We start from the raw sequence: 18,060 nt of genomic DNA, 5'->3' as shown, positions 1-18,060 counted from the left end.
TTAGGGTTTGCCTGCTTATTCCCCTGATTAGGATTGTGGCTGCTGCTGGACTATAGTTCAAAGTCAAATCAACCAACAACCCATTTTGTGACAAAAGCGTTCTCTTTATTGTTTATAAATGATTATCCAATGAACATTATTCCACTGAATTCTAATTAAATCTATAACAAGATGTATATATTAATGTGTTTTCTTCAGAGAGGGCCTGATTTGGGCATTTTTCTACAAGACATACAGTAGCCTAACTTCATAACTTCCTCCAATTAGGTATAATGAAATCAATGCGGTCAACACAGCTTGTTACTATGGCATTCCGGAGTGCCAATCACTGGCGACAGACCTCTACAGAAAATGGATGAATAATCCTAACAACAACAGGTGAGTAAAAAACTCTACCAACACCTCATTTGAAGAACATTAACCTATGATGTAATGTAGACTATTCATGATATGTTAAACCCAATGTTCAAGGACCTCAAGCAAATATGCTCCTTCGAGTAAGTATGACCACCAATAATGAGGCATATTCTCACTCATGATTATGTTCAAACATCATTAGAATGCTTAACTTTAGGATTCTCTGGTGATACAAGTTGAATCATTCTCTTGGGTTGTGCCATCTCTAATATGTTCCTTTTTTACAGGATTCATTGAATTGTACTTTAGTTGTACACAACTGCAAACAGGGTGGCCATCTAGTTTATTTAGAATTTCTATTTGAAAGTGGTTCATTAGTTCTTGAAGCTCGGTTTGAGCTGTATATTTTTTGAATGTTAAATATGTTGTACAAACAGTATCTTGATATATTTGCATCCTTATTTGGGCCATTAAATACAACAGCAAGATGAATGTTTTCCATGTATCAATAGTATATGTCTGTGTCTAAAGTGTAACATCTGTCAAATATTCCAGGCACTGACAAGCATGATCAGAAGCAACTCCTATTAAACATGGGCTGGTATAGGACGCCAGACTCTCACAAAGAACGTTTATGCATCCCCTTTGTCCCATCTTCACTCAGTTTATTAACAGTATATAAGGTATTTCTCTAACGAATGGGATCATACAATGCAGATTTTTTAGTACAACTGTGAGACTTTAGAGTTGCGGTGTCCAACTTTGGACCACAAGGGCTGAATTCACTACAAGGTTTAAGATTATCTATTTGAGATAAATTTACATGCAAATTGTTAGACCTGTCAGGCTTAGGGTGGTCTTCCCCTAAACGTTTTGCATTATTCCTCCATTGTTACTGACCTTGTTTTTTCTGGCCTTAGGACTCTCCGCACTTTATCACTGCTAACCAGTGCTAAAGTGCTTGTGTTCTATCCTTCAAACATGGCAAAATTGGTTTACACCCAATTGGTATATATATTTTATGCATAAGTCCCTATTAAAGTGGCTCTACATGTCCCCAAGGCATGTAAACTAAATGCTAGTAGTGGGTCCGCAGCATTGATTGTGCCCCCCACTTTAATACCCTTTTAAAACACGTCTCAGGCCTGCCATTGCAGCCTGTGGGTGTGCAATTTTAAACTGCCATTTTGACCTGGAAAAATACATCTTTTTCCAGGACCAAACCTTCATTTTTAATGCATATATGTCACCCCTAGGGTTGGCCCTGAACAGCCCATAGGGCAAGGTGCAATGTATTTGAAAAGTTAGTCATGTACTTTTAAGTTCTGCATGTCCTGGTAGTGACAAGCTCTTAAGCTCATTTTTCACAACTGCAAGGCCTGTCTCTCATACAGGAAAACACCTTATAACAATTTATAAAGTAAATTCCAAAGGAGCGAATAACCAGCTCATGCTTGGTGTCCCTGGAATTCCAATTTAAAATCCTAACTTACAGTGAAGTCGTATTTTTATTGTAATTCTGAAAATACCACTTTTAGAAAGTAAGCATTTTCTTGCCTTAGCGATTCAGTGCCTTCTGCCTGTCTCTGGGCACATTATTGTGTGCAGCTGACAGTTGACAATTCTGTATTCCTAGTCAACCACACACCATAGGGAGCTTAGGTATACCTGGATGGGCCATTACTGGCAGGATGAGAGGGAGGAGCTGGGCACAGCCCCAATTACACCTGAACAGGCTATGTGCTGCTGTCACACAAAGGGCTGCATACACCCTGTAGGTAGTCTTGAGACAGGACAGGGAAGGCATGATACCTGGGAACTTCAAAGGGAAACCTCTTGAAGCTTCTCACTCACTTCAAAGGGATAACTGGTTATAAATACTGGACCTCAGATACCACCTCTTCAGTACACTTCAGGACCTGTGGATATTCTGCCAGGAAAAAGGAATGCTGAGCTGCTACAAGGACTACAACTTCGCTGGACTGCTACTCTGAAGGAACTGCTGCACTGCTGTGCTGACCTGCTGCCCTCTTACCAGGGTGAAAAAGACTGGACCTGTATCTCTTGAACCCGGAATCCAGAGTGACAATGGCTAATTGTACGGCCTCCTGATCTAAAGCCTCAGGAGCATAACAGGCTTCCAAAAACCTTGCATCTGTACCTGGACTCTGCCATCAGTGAGTCTACTCTGCAAAGTGGTGCTATCCCCGTCCTGGACCCTAGGAAGTGCTCTGCCAGCCTTTGTGAATCCAGTCAAACCGACGCTTCTCCTCTGCTGCACAATGCAAACCTGAGCAGAACCAATGCATCGCCCCTGCTGCGTGTATTGGATGTGTTGCAAAGACCTGCTTCATTGTCCCATCTGTGCCATATATTCCCAGGCCAGGCCTTCACATCCCTCATCAATGGCAGCTTCGAAGACGATGCCGGACTCCACATCGCAGTCTCAGAGCTCTTCGGAAGCGCTGCATCGACCTAACTGCACGCCGCTTCCTAAATGCCAGACTTCACATTGCAAGCCCAGTCAATGGGATTCTTGACGACAATGCAGGCTCTTGCATTTCAGCCTTGTTGCATCTCCGAACCAACGCAAACCAGGATTTAAGGGTCTTTGTGCAGTTGGCCTAACTGGGTCCCTCTACCCAGCCTGCACTCCATCGTCTTCAGCCTGAACATGTGACTTTGTCATAGCCTCAGGTGACCACATTTCCACAGTTGGCGCTTTGTGCTTCTTTGCATTATTTTTATCTAAATCTTTCAAATTTAATAACTCTGTTTTACTGATAAGGTTTTGACAATTTGGTCATGTTATATTTTTTAAAGAAAGCTCTCTTTTTCCTTCTTGGGTGGGATCCTTTGTTTGTGGTGTTCTCACTCTGTCCCTGTCTGAAGTGTTGCACAAATACTTTACACCAGGGGTCTCGAACATTTTTTTTAGTGAGAGCTAATTCTGCTCAAGGAAAGTCCTGGTGAGCTACTAGCATGTTTTATCACTGTAAAATGCTGATGATATATATTAACATTACACTTCTATGAGCATCCTAAGCACAATTATCAGTAGTAACTACCCAAACATTCCAGGTGAAGTTATCAGCAGAATGATAGAAAAACGTTTATCAATATTAAATGCTTGTAATCAAGTAAAATTCAAATCCGCACATGCTGTGTGCTACAAAGGGTATTACCACCGCAGTAAGTCTCCCCATCTCAAATTGAATTATCATTCAGCTAACAACTTTAAATGTGTTTTGGAATTGCAATATTTTGTCGTCATCAGCATATAAGTTTTTGAAAATACAAACATTTTTCTATCAAAATCCCTTTCCACTTTCAGCAATCAAACTCAATTTTCCAGAAGAAAAACCTTTTCTGAAAAGCATAATTTTTTCCTTTAAAAATCAAATCAGTTTTCATCGTTAGAAAATACAGTCCCTAAACATCAGCTTTTTGTTTTCATTGAGTACCGGCATGTAAAAACGCCTCTCATGGACAAATTATGCTTCAAATACCCAGATATTGGAATCATAGGCCATGCTTCCTCACCATGTACCTTTAGGAATGCAAGTGCTTGTTGGTTAAGAACTATGCAACATGTTATTAGAAAATAGCAATCAAAGATTAATAATAGAGCAAGCATCCTACCCATGTCTTTATTTAGCTTATGCATGCTCTACACTAGTGTTCCTGTATATTTTCTCTCATTTGCTGTCAAGCCTGCATCTCCCAAGGAAGGAAAAGGCTGATATATCACTTCACATAAAGGCAACACATCATCCAACAATTAAATTCCCATTCTACAGCTGTGTCATGAAGCCACAGGTTACATGTGGCAGTGACCAGTGCTTCCTGTACATGCTGTTCCAGCAGATTTTGAAAAACTGCATAACTATCTCCGTAAACCTTGAAGGATGGTTCTGGAAAACCCAACCTTGGATATCACGAAGACAGATTATTTCAAGAATATCCAAATATGCTTTCAGTGGATGCTAGCTTTACCATCAAAACTCCCATGCTACACGTGCTTTAAGGTTAACATCATTTTAAAGTGCCTGCTTTCCCGTTCCTCTATCACTTTTCAGTGTAGATTTAAAATGTCACACAGTCAGGAGAGTATAATATGAAATGTGTGAAGGGGAGGGGACTAATGGTTTGTTTAACATGCATCTATGCCAAAGACTCGCTCTCTAAACTTTAAAAGCAAGTCTGCATCTGCCTTGCACCTTTACAAATGATATGTTCCTTTCACAGCATCACACCAAACCTGAGGTCTGCCATCTACTGCCATGCAATAGCAATAGGTGGAGAGGAAGAGTGGTTCTTCGCCTTGGAAATGTTGAAAAGAACCACTGTTGCTGCAGAGGCTGACAAACTCAGGGCAGCACTGGCCTGCTCCAGAGAACCATGGATCTTAAACAGGTAACAACTGCCAGTAAAAAAACATTTTCAAAATGAAAGCTGACTTGAGTATAATCATGTAATGATGTTACAAATGTTAAATGTAATATGAAATCGATTTAATTCTGATGTTTACAGAATGAGGCCATGTACACAGGGGATATAAGACTCATTAAAATGTCATTGGCAAGGTCAAACAGATGTGGTGTTGGTCACAGATGTATTAAGTTTGCCACTGATTGCCTCCTAGTTATATCACTTCAAGATGGATGTTTCTGCATTTGAATGGGTGGTCATTTTGACATATTTCTGTTATTCGTTATGCAAAAACATTCAAACATGGCTGCCAGTGCGCCGGCAAGCATTCACATGTATTTTATGTATAGGCGGCCTTCTTGGAATGGGAGGAGCTGACATTTACAACTGAATAGGCTCTGTCCTGTCTTGACACAAAGGGCTGCATACCCCCGTGGAGTGCATCTGGAGCCAGGGCAGGAAGAGCAGGGACTCTGTGGACTTCAAAGGTCTCTCTTTGAAGTCTCCCCCACTTCAAAGGCACAACTGGGTATAAGTATTGGACATCTGACACTACCAAGTCAGTTCACTTCTAGACCTGTGGATACTCTAGCAGGAAAGATGACCACTGTGTTGCTAAAAGGACTGCCTCTCTGCTGTACTCCTGTTCTGATGTGCTGACTTGCTACCCCCTTGCCCCTGGAGTGAGAAGAACTGGACCTGCATCTCTCCATCTCAGTACCAGAGCAAACCAAAGGGTTTGTCTCCTTGCCTCCTGTTCTGAAGACTCAGGACATCAAATACTTCCAACCAATCTACCTACAGCACCTGATCTCTGCCATCTCAGAGTCTTGCCCTGCCAAGTGGTGCTAATGAAATCCGGGGTTCTTGGAAGTGGATATAAGGTGCTGCAACTACCAAAATCCATGCATCGCAATTGGCTTGGAACTGATGCATCCCCCTTGACACATTGCCACTGCTACAAGGACCAAAAGCATCACATCTATGACTGCGCAGTGCTTTGCTTCAACTTCCTGATGCATCTTGGACTTGCGGTGCTCAACGACGATGCATTGCCTACATCTTGTGGTTCGATAATGACGCACCTCCAACTTGTGCGGCTCAGAACCAATGCATTGTCACATCCGAAGGAATCGATTACGCATCACCTCCTCTGCTACCTGCATCAGGTCTTCGTTAATAACACAACGAGGTACTTTGCAGAGGGACAAGAATGGTCCTTGTATCCAACCCATGCTCCATCGTGGTCGGCCTGAACTTTTGAATTTTACCCGACCTGCGCAGCCACCTAGCCCTGGTTGGCGCTTTATGCTTTTAAACACTACATTTCAGTTTAATCTTTAAAAATGAATAACTCCGGTTTTGATTATTGGATTTTTGTTGTTTTGTTCTTGTTTTATTGATTAGGTAAAGCTCTATTTTACTAACCAGGCATGGAATCATTTGGGGGGGTTTTCACTGTTTTCATGTGTTGAAAACATATTTTTACACATTGCCTCTTAAGCCTGACTGCTCTGTGCCAAGCTACCGGAGGGTGAGCATAGGTTAATTTTTTGTGTGTGTATCTGACTTACCCTGAATAGGATTGTGGTTCCTGCTTGGACAGGGGGCATAACTCCGCCTACTTAAAACCCAATTTCTAACAATAATATTTTACAAAAAACATTCAAAGACAGCCACCTGTGCAGCATTATGCTTGTGCGTGCATGATATTTGTGAAACGTTGGCATCTCGCAATGACCACATGGGATACTGGTCACCCTTAAGGGGAATTGAGGAAATGGTAGCACTGTCAGAAGAGCTGCTGGGCACTTGCAAAAGAAAATTAATTGATTTTTTTAAAAGAGGACAGATTAAGCCACCAGTCCTTGATACTTTAAGGGACTACTTTTTCAGCAGATATGTACACTGAGCACAGGCAAAATGGTGTCTCTCACAGTGAGAGGAGCCAAGGGCTGAAGAGGGCGACCCATTACCCCATTGTTTATGCTAGGGTGGGAGGAAGCAAAATGTGAATTACACTACAACAAACCAGTGGATGAAGATGGATGACTGAAAGCGCCTCAATGTTTATAAAAGCGTGTACTATTTATTAATTTATTTGAAAACATAATGACATAGCTAATACCAGACCTAATAATATGTATCTGCTGGGAAATTCAGCATTCGTTACAGCAGTGTAAACTTATCTTGACATACGAAATCCCATGGTATACCATAATCCTAGTAGTAGCCGGGGACTCATCATAAATTAACACTTTTCAATAACTCTTTCATATCAAGCACATATGGTTGACTCCTGACCATGATCACTGATATTTTTCAGTATCACAAGAAATGGTTTGAGTATCTTCATTACTTCGATTCACACTTTCTTGTCATAGTCCTTACAATTTGAGGAGGACACTAAGGGGGTCATTAGGATGGTGGGCGGACTTAGTCCGCCTGCCATCCTTTCGATCATTAGGACCACCCGCCATAAGGGTGGGGGTCCCGTGGGAGGTATTAGGATGCACCCGCCACTGTGGGGGCCGCATCCTGTATTTTTAACATTGTGGCGGGCGGTGCTCTCAGCACCGCGCACCACAATGCTAAAGATGCACGTATGCATTTGCATAAACAAAGCAGCAGGCACCGTGCGGTGCCTGCCGCTTTGTTTATGTTTTGTGTGCACCCCCCACCTCTCCTTCACTCTGGGGGCCCACAGGGGGCCCCCCAAAGTGAATACCGCATGCCTTTCCCTGGCGGCATCGCCGCCACGGAAAGGCATCTTAAAAAGCCCATGTTAATATGGCTGGCGGTGTCAACCGCCACCATATTGGACCTTTTCCGCCCCGGTTGCAAGGCGACCGGGGCGGAAAGGCGGCAGACGGTCTTTCCGTCCGCCGCGGTAGGGGGTCATTTCGGTGAGAATGGCAGGCGGATTGCCCCCGCCAGGTCGGCGGTGGCTATTGCCAGCCTGGCTGGGGCAATCCGCCCACCATCCTAATGGGTCCCTATGTCCCCGGAGGCCAGGTATCTCTTTTAAAGCTCTCAAAATGCTGTCAAAAATGAACATTTTGTTACACTCCATACAGAGGCCAAATTTCCTACATGATTCCATTAATTAGGGAAAACCTGTCGGATCAGTATCCGAAAACATACTGAGCAAGTCAGAGGATAGCAGGTAAACCTCTCCTGAGAGGGAGGGAATGTAAATACTTGGGAAAAGAAGTAGGGATTGGAGCAATGAAGATTATCATTAATTAATCCAGCTATTAGCTTTTTACCCTCTTCTGCACCCCATTTCTTACTCAATGAGGATATACCAACGTATCATGAAAGTTTCACCATCCTGGGCACCGAAAGGGAAACAAATTCACTGCCCATTGAGGCAATGCAACACCCAAAACCAATTACACATTAAAGGGGGTAAAGACATTAACGTTTTATGCAACATTGAGCAGTAACTGACATTATACCAGCACAAAGAGATATGAGCAAACTCCTGCCAATAGAAACAGAGAAGGGAAAAGTACTGAGAGAGAAAATAGGCCAGTCCATTGCCACCAACCCAACCAGGGAAAACTATAAACTATTCACCAACTAATACCACAGCACATATATACTGTCCTGTAAAATCTAGCCAAGATTTAGAGTTTATTTTTGGTCCAGACCAAGAATAAGCAAGAACACAAATGTATCCTTCTAGTAGAATACAAGAACAACCGCAGCCTCTGTATCAGCTTGAACTAAAACCCTTCTAACCTGCAGCTTTCAAAGGAGACAATCTAATATCGGTAAGTCAGCATATATGTGCCTAAACATAGCTATCAATCTATCAATGTACATGGATGTGAAGTTAAGAATAGTGAATCTATATTTACCTACACATTTTGACTTTCACAATATTTTGTTTCTTGATATTTTAGTATCACAATATTTCTGTTCTCTAAATTGTGGGAAAGCCCTGGCAATATTTCAAGCCCATGATCTGCCTCAATACACTGGGAGGGGCAATGGGGGCAAAGGAGGATGCTAAAAGTATTGGAGTAAGTAGGCACGCCTGCCCTCAAAACAAGGGCTGCTCATAACCGAGACCTACTGGTTCACAGTAGCATAACTAGGGAAGCCTAGACAAGGCATCAACGTGTATGAGGAACATATAATGCAGGGAAAGCAGTCCACCACCAATGACACACAAACAACACAAAGTCCTTGACTGCATAGCCATAGGGAATGAGAATCGAATGCAGAACACAGAGAAACACTCCTCCCCAAGAAGGGGGATAGCATGTGGGCTCAACGATTGATATCCGATCTACTACATTTCCTAGTCCAAGGAAGCAAATTTGAATCTCAGTAACAAAAAACATCTGATAAGAAGGCAGCAATGGGGGGTGCTATGGGTTGGACTCTAATACTGTGAACTCTGGCCATGAGAAATTTCCTACTGAGCTGAGCCTACCCAAACTGAAGGGGCACACAGAGTCACAGAGGCAAAAGAGATGGCAATGTCAGTCATAGGCTATCCATTCCCAAGTAGACCCCAAAAGACTACTCCTTCCGCCACCAGGCAGTCCAACCAATTCCTTTGCAGAGATCCTAGGAGGATAGATCTGCCAGGACAACAGAACAGAGCAAGCACACTCACTGATATACAGGTGAGGTGGGGGGCAGAGAGAAGCAGGTCTCCAAGCCTTCAAATTAAGCTCAGGTCTGAAGGCCGTCAAACCCTAGAGACCACTGCCACCCATGAAAGGGCATCAGAGGAGGCCGGGCACACTCCCAGGAGTCTGTAATTTTCTAAGTGAATAGAGGTGAAAACTGGCAAATCCCAAGCTCAAGATGACCTTAAAATGCAAATTCTCCAAGCCATCCCACAGTAAGGGTAAGACATCGGAAAAAACAAATCTGCCCAATGGCTCAATTAGCAGGCGCAGCATCCTGCACCTTGGTAGAAGAAGTTATAGGGAAACAAGAGTATGGTAACTGAAATTGGGGTTTTCAACAGGACAGCTATAGACTCTTTAATTATTTGAAAGGTCCTTAAAACACCTTATGATAGAACAGACCTTCAAAAAAACTCCTGCCCCTGGCAAGAGAGGGATGTTAACCTTTATTTTCTGGGTTTTTAGGCAAGTTATTGACTTTTGACTAAGAGCCAGAGACCTTTCCCCAAGTCAGTTATGTTGCTGCCCATCACACCTCTAGGCCAAGAGACGACACATGGAGACCAGTGCACACCATCCAGCCTCCACATGCCATGCAAACACAGCAGAAGCATAGAGATCTGAAACAAACCACCTTCCGTGTGGCCCTGGCTGCTTGCATTTCTTCTTTATGTCCGGAAGGTGATGGAAAGGAGAACCTTCTAGATCCATGCATTCAAGCTAACCACACTATGCAGGACTCACTGGGGAATCTCCAATCAATGCCAGTTCTCAATAAACAGATAATCTATTTCTTACAGGAGACCCTCCATCTTTACTTCCTGTTTTCCATCCCAAATAAGGGGCATGTGCTATCTCATACCAGAATTACTTGATAAGTCTAGCTCAGAAAAATGCAAAGTCCCACAAGATTAATTGTGTCAGAGATCCATTTATTTATTTTTTATAGTCAGCAGTTAAAAATAAATTCACAACAAATGTTATTTCTTTTTGAAGGTACAAAATGGGAGGGGCCCGACAAGTACATTACATATAATGCAAAAGACATAGTGTACCTGATTTTATCGGTACATAACAACTTGGCCTGTCAAACACCAGGCCGGATAAATAACAAACTACACCGAACCCTGCTGATTATTCCTAATTGTGTATTTTTAAAGATCGGTCTTTTAGCCACACATTTTGTCCATCTATGGTGCGTTAATATGAACCATGTATTGACTAGCAGTATTATGAAAGGTTTGAATGTGGCAAGGGGGGTAGGTTAATGCCCCAATATGTCGCCCAGTGGGACCAAATTTTCCTGTGCTTCTGTGGTCATCCCCAGGCTTGAAAGACTACGATTTCGGCACCCATGCGCCTATCCATCACCTTCTTGCATCCCCCCTAAGCTCGGCGGGGAGGTTGCTTTCTATTTCTGGGCTATGTCCCTTTTAGCCAGAGTTAAGCTCAAAAACAGGAGGGACTGCTTATAACAGTTTCCTGTGATCTCCTCTGTGCTATGGCGGAGCCACAGTGTGGGGTCAAGCGGCATGGTCCAGGCCAGCACCCGGCCCAGGCAGGACGTCACCTTCCAAAATGGCTGTAACAACACACAACTACGCACAGCATGGAGAAAGGTAGTCAGTAGTTAATTGTTCATAGAACTATATCAAAATCCTTCACCCTAATCAAAAATCATCAGCATGAAATAATGACTGAATAGCTTAGGGTAAAAAATCTAATTTGAAGCTTGCTAGAACAAGGATATCCCTGTTGTGACAAATGAGGGTATATACCATTACAAATTAAGTGGACCATAACATATATCTCATGTGACTATTTATGCTAACATTAAGGTATCATTTTATGATGGTTTAATTTCAGCAGACACACTAAGTCAGACAATAATGGCTTCCATGGTGCTTGCAATGTTAAATTCTGACTGATAAGCTTAATGTGTGCTAATTTCTCTTCTTAGATATCTTGAGTACACCTGGGATCGAACAATAATTCGGAAGCAGGATGGCATTTCCACCATTTCTTCTATTGCTAACAATGCTGCAGGGCAGAGTATAGCATGGGACTTCATCAGGGCCAACTGGGAGAAGATTTTCCTTGAGTAAGTCTACTACTTGTTTTCAAAAGACTTTGAAGGCAGAGGCACTTGGGCAGCAGCTAATGTTCAGTAGCCACCAGCAACGTCTAGTGATATAGTTAATGCTTGCTGCTACAATTCATTAACTTTGACAACATACCATATTGTGATTACTTTGACATGTCAGTAAATTCAACAAAATTTCAATCCAATGTTCAAGCATGCCTGCTTGACAAATGGGCACAAATTCAGAGAGAGAAGAAAACTGATAGACCCCAGGTGTTTTTGGAGCTACATCAATGAATGGGGTATTAATGCACAGCTTCAAAGGACAGAGTGGTCCAAGTGTCGAAATTAAAAAGAAACTGAGCTTGCCCATCTGAAAGATTTTTATCATAAGAAATACGTGTTTGCAGTAGAGGTGGGTGCGATGTTTCATTCGGCCTGCAGGATTGGCGGAATTTGGCAACTCTATGTTATTCTTGTAACACAAACTTTAGGCCAAATTCTGCCGAACACCACACGCCAGAATTATTTCCCATGAGGCTCCAAAAATGCAAGTGTGAACGAGATTTGGCATCCACTAGTATGACTTTACAACGTGGGCAGTGGCGGTCAGAGACCTGCTTCTCGATTAGATTTGCGAGTGCTTGAGTAGAATTTCTACTCGAGCAGCAGTAACATTATCTCAAATGGCGGAGCGCCATTTGCACTGATTTTTTAGCACTGCTCGAGCTACTGCTGCTAAATTGCAGTGCAACATGTTTATTTCTGTCCCATGGCGGAACTTGAAATGGGGAAATCACCAGATAGCTATCTGGGAAACCCAGTGCACTGCTCTGGTCACTCTAACAAGTGTACTATCACCTCAACAAGGATGTATGTCACTACCACGCGCACTGTATAACGAAGTACCATTACAACGCGGTTGTAACAACGCAAGTCGTTACAACGACTTGCGTTGGGGGGGGCGCAAATTTAAAAAATATAATTTACTATTCCAACACCAGTCCCTGTGGATAGTAGGGAAGGTGTTGGGATAGTAAATTAAAGGATTTATTATCCTTGAGCGCCACCCAGCGCAATTCGTTGTAACAACTTTCGTTGTTATAACTGCGTGGTAATGGTACTTCGTTGTACCGCGCACGTTGTATTCGTTGTATACCCCTCAACAAATGTTAACTAGTTGTGAACAACATATATCATTGAGATGCTGTTTTACACAAATCAGTAAACCACATTAACATAATAACGTATAATATGAAGTCTTTAAACGTTGGTTGGATGCTTGTTTATTAGTTATTCTTGGAAATTGTTGCAATTATTCACAAAATCCGAGCAATAGTACTTCATAACAGCATCATAGATTCAACTTAAAAATCCAAATGCATTTCGGGCTTCAAAACACACCCTTCGTCAGGGAAATCTATGAGGAAATAATGCAAACCATTACTAGGTCTGTAATTTTTCATACAGCAGAAAGTCATGAGGCTTACAAAGGTGGCTGAGCAAGCATTAGGTGGTATAAACAATGTCAACAGCCTAAGTGAAAGACAGCAAAAGAGATGTGATTAGAAAGTGCATAGTATCAAAATGTCAAACCACCAAGCGACCGGGATCCAGAGAGTAAACGGATCAAAAAAAGCCAGACCCCCCAGGATATTGCGGCATAAATTTGCAAATTTTCCGGCACAAAAATTAAAATTTAGCGGCACAGAAAAGAAAATTTAGTGGCATTATTGCGGCACTTTATTTTACTCGTAATCATTCCTTTTCAGCCCTAAAATGGAACCTGTTTTAGCATAGTATTCCACTTTGAAATAGGCATATTTAGTTTCTGCATTTCTGCAGAAGCTCATCTCAAATCTACTAACCTCGTGGGAGCAGGCCATATTTCTCCCTGGGATGTTCTAGCACCCATGTGGCGGGGCACCACTTTCACCACTCCCTGGTTTCAGTCACACAGCTCCCTTCACTCTCTAGTTTAAGTCATGCAGCACATTGCACTCTCTGGTTTCAGTCACGCATCTCCCTTCACTCTCTGGTTTCAGTCATGCAGCTCCCTTCGCTTTCTAGGTGCAGTCACACAGTTCCCCTTCGCAGGGTCGTAACATTAGTCCCAGCAGAACCTGCGGTGCGGGGTCCCCGGACTCCAGGGGATCCCTTCAAGCACTGTGCAGGGCATGTGAGACTGGTAATAGGTTTGTTCCCTAAAAATGATGTGGGAGTGGGTTAAAGAGTGGTCCATTTAACAGAGGCACTAATGGGCTGAAGCGAAAATAGAAGGCATGGTCAAAGAAAATTGCAGAAACAGCAAATAATTAGGGGATCCACATAAGAGCACTCTCACACAATTATCTACTTTCTACAATAAAAAACATGTCCTTACCTAAAAAATTAAATTTGACTCTGCAGTGTCTAAACTCCCTGTGAAAGTTTTTCTTTGATTTGATTTGAATAGTATATGGCCTCACTCACCGCCTCACTCACCGCGCCAGGATACTTGCTAGTAATGGAGCGCGATATAAAAGCTTTTATAACATAACATAACATAACATATGTTAGTTCACAGAGGTACCTTGCAGGGGGGCCCCCTTTATTATCGTTACGCCACTGACTGTTCTGTCTGCAATTTGGTGTCTTGTATTGCATGAGTTTGGAAAAGAAAAATGTCAGAAAAAGACATTCCCCGATTGGGGGCCTGTAGCGGACCACCAGGTATTTTGGGGGTGGGGGGGTGCACATGGGGGTACCTATGGTACCCCCCTGCATTTGAATGTACAACGTGGCAGGCACCGCACAGTGCCTGTCACGTTGTACATTCAAATGCACAACTTGCATTTGTGGCATTGCGGCAATGTTAGAAATGGGGGATGCGCCCGCCAGTGTGGCGGCGCATCCTAATGGTATGTGTGGGACTACCGCAGGCATTGTGGGCGGTCCCATTCTCCAGGGGTATGGTGGGCTGATAAAGTCTGACCGCCATGCTAATGACCCCCTTAGTCTTGGATTTTATATGTAGCGGAAATTAGGTGAGAGTAAATATTGTCTTATGGGAATAATTGTGTCAGACTGCTTTAGATTTCCAAAACTCATCCTAAATATGTTTGCGAATCTCCAAAAAGTCAGAAAAATATTCCATTGGTAGGGGTAAAGTAATGGGAGTAAATTTCCGATGTATCAGTGTTTGATTTGGTGATTCTGCCCTATGAGGGTACCAGCAAGCAGTACACCTCTGCATATTGTTGAGGAGTGGAGGGCTGTTTACCAAACGCCTATAACTCAAGTTCCTCTTTAAACTTACAGATGCAGAGGGTGAAAAAATGCAGAGAAGATTTAGAAAACAGATTAAAGAACCCTGTGTTTTTCTGTTTTGGATCCATTTCACAGGGGAACAAATTTACAAAAGAAGGAAAGGGAGGGTGAGAACCGTTTCTTAGAGTCACGGTTTTCAGGAAGAGATGCGGAGATGCTAGACAAACAGAGGGAATGATCGGGATGAAAAAAGAAAGGGAGAGGTGTGATATTTAGCACTGCAGCTTTAATAGAATCTTAAGGACATCACTAGTCATGTCACCGCATGTGTCACAGAAATGTTCTGTTTGATGTCAGTTGATGTCTGCTGGCACTGTATGTGGATGGGATCTTTTATTCTTGGATTAAACTTCATTTTATGAACCATATTCTCTCCTGGAATCATTGAGAATACTTCACTGGCGTAGTCGGCTTGGGCTGAAGCAGAAGTGAAGAGTCCTTTTCTTTCTCTGCTCTTCTGCCCGTCCCCGTGCTGGGATCCTCATATTTTTTTTACATTCTTTACTGCAATTACAGGACAGCAGTCAATCCTGCAAGCTGGAGCGCAGAGAAGCAACACTTTCCTTTTCTCGCTCGCCTTTCAGAAATAGTGTAATGGAGGAAGCAGGCAGCTCTCACGGTTGTACAGCACCGTTCACGTGGTGACGTAGGCGCTTACAGCAAATGAAATGGCTTGATTTTTTTTGACCTGCCGGGAAACCTTTTTTTCCGGCCGGTTTGATAAACCTCGCGGCCATCTGAAATGGGAACTTTGCCGTATAATATTACCTTGGTTTTTGAGGGTGGGTGGGGGGGTTATATAGTGCGAACTCGACCTGAAGGTATCAGAGCGCTTTACATGAGCAACAGTTTAGTTACAGATGGACACATTCCCTTTCTATTGTTAGACACAGTAAGATTCAGTGATTTGCCCAAAATCACAGGATGTTGAGCATCCCTGCCGAGACAGGAACCCAGTTCCCCAACTTCGAGGTCGACCGATCTAGCCATTAGGCCACATCCAAACTTCCATAACGTCATCAAACCTCACACACCTCACCCAGTATGCTAGTTATAAACCACTTTGACTACCTAGTGCACTCCAATGGGCACCCAGGAATCTGTTAGAACCAGAACATGTCCCAGCCTCTCTAGGGATAAGAACTATATAAATAATGCCATCTAGCCACCCAGAAAGTGCTTTAGGCCTGACGAGGATTATGGCAAGAGCTATATAAATACAAATGCAATACTATGTATAGCATATATAGGTGTGTATAAATGTATTAACATATGTATACATATATGTAGATGTTTAGATGTATCCATACCTGTAAAAATGAATGTATGGTTTATTTAAAAAAAATATATTTAATTTAAAGCTTCCACCTCTACCTTTTGCTCCCCTCTTGAATCATCCCAAACCTTTTGGACTAGTGAACTCCCGAAAAATTCTTTCACATCTTTTCTCTATTCCTATCCAATTCATCCAACTAACAGGTGCACAAATGTGTGTGCAGTGCTAGCTGCTTGGATACAAAGGTCTGTGTGTGGGAAAGCTGGGAGGCGTGTGACAACCACTCAGACTTTGCCAGAGGCCTACTGTGGGAATGTAGATAGGTTTGAAAGCACTGGTTGAAGGGGGAGTTTGGGGAAGGGACAGGGTCTTTTCCGGAAAGCAAGTGCTCTGCAGGTGAGAGTGAGCTGCTGAGTGTATGTGAGTGGTGTGACAGAACAGGTTGGGGAGTTTGGGGTAAGGAGGAGGGTCTGATCTGCAAAGTCTGTGCCCTGCAGCCAAGAATTGAAGTGTGAGGGGCCTGGAGGAAAGAGGGTGGGGGGCAGCTCAGGAAAACCATTGTCTTGCTGGTGAGAACGGGCTGGCACAGCATGCTGCCCGGGGTGTTTGCTGGGGGGATGCGTTGATACAGTGCAGTACATACATTTTAACTACAATGACTCCGCCGGCTTCTGGGGCCTGCTTGGCGATTGTAGTTTTAATATCAAGGCATCCTGTGAAGAGCCGGGGTGTCCTGTGTGCAGGAGATATACACCGCCACGCTTTATGTTCCTGCCAAGCTGGAAATAATAATTTAAAAAGCGGGCTTCTGAGATGCGTATACCTCAGCAGAAAACAAAAAAACTTGATGAAAAGTGGATCTGGTAGAGAAAAATTCGGCGGAAGGAGTGCAGAGATGGTTTTCAAGAAAAGATGAGGAGATGCTAGACAAACGAAGGGAATAATCGGGACAAAAAAAGAAAGGGGGAGGGCTGCTGAAGCGGTAGAGCAGAAGTGAAGAGTCCTTTTCTTTCTCTGCTCTTCCGCCTGTCCCCTTGCTCGGATCCTCATATTTTTTTTACATTCTTTACTGCAATTACAGGACAGCAGTCGAGCTTGCAAGCTGGAGCGCAGAGAAGCAACATTTTCCTTTTCTCGCTCCCCTTTCATAAATAGTGTAATGGAGGAAGCAGGCAGCTCTCACGGTTGTACAGCGCCGTTCACGTGGTGATGTAGGCGCTTACAGCCAATAAAAATGCTTGTTTTTTTTTTACCTGCCGGGAGACCTTTTTTTGCGGCCGGTTTGGTAAATATCGCAGCCATCGCGATTGCCAGCTGATTTCGCGATTTTTTTCGTGAATCGTGAAATTGCGAAATGCTGGAGGGTCTGAAAAGGGAAGTATACATGCCAAACAAACTAGTGACCAAATAAAAAGCTTTGCCAAGAGTGAGAGGAGGAAAACCAGAGAACGCGAAGAAAATGAATCCTTACCCAATCGGGTATAGTTACTCGAGAGACAACAACTTGGCCACTATCGGAACGCCAGGAGGCGCATCCGCGATACATTAAGGCGAGCTGTGAAAGACAACAATAATGAGGGGAACATGGGAGTGGAGCGAAACCCCAGAATTACAGGAGGTGGGACGAACCAATATTTAAAAAAGACTCACCCGCCTAAGTTAATGAAAACCCGGCGTCACATGCAGTACTCAAAGAATCGTCGACAGCCTGAAAACGATACAACCGAATTTAAGCGTGCTGTCAGACAGATGTAGGCTAGCTTGGTCAAAAGATGTGCAAACAACAAGTACTCACCGAAAAGTGCAGCTAACTCAACAGCGTAGTTCAGGGCAAAGGTCTCAATGGTCAAAACCCTGTGTGTCGACGCCGCAAGCCGGCGTTTGAACAAGTGACTAAACCTAGAAAGCGGACTACCGAGTGGAAGAGCGGGGGCGGCCATCTTAAAGTGAAT

The 18,060-nt window shown here is 43.3% G+C and overlaps 1 protein-coding gene across 1 annotated transcript in view; it reads left to right on the top strand.

Moving 5' to 3' along the window:
* The window catches only part of LOC147733562 (aminopeptidase N-like), a 474,314-nt gene that overhangs the window by 399,979 nt on the left and 56,275 nt on the right, over positions 1 to 18,060 (top strand). The window contains exons 16-18 of the mRNA XM_086958149.1: positions 268 to 378; positions 4,606 to 4,773; positions 11,401 to 11,541. Coding sequence (XP_086814275.1) covers positions 268 to 378; positions 4,606 to 4,773; positions 11,401 to 11,541 — 420 coding nt within the window. The remainder of the gene's footprint in view (positions 1 to 267; positions 379 to 4,605; positions 4,774 to 11,400; positions 11,542 to 18,060) is intronic.

The sequence above is a fragment of the Lissotriton vulgaris genome, chromosome 2_1 (genome assembly GCF_964263255.1).
Source record: "Lissotriton vulgaris chromosome 2_1, aLisVul1.2, whole genome shotgun sequence".
NCBI classification, from domain to species: Eukaryota; Metazoa; Chordata; class Amphibia; order Caudata; family Salamandridae; genus Lissotriton; species Lissotriton vulgaris.
The sequence above is the reverse complement of the archived record's forward strand: the minus strand, read 5'-3'. Positions and strand labels throughout refer to the sequence as shown.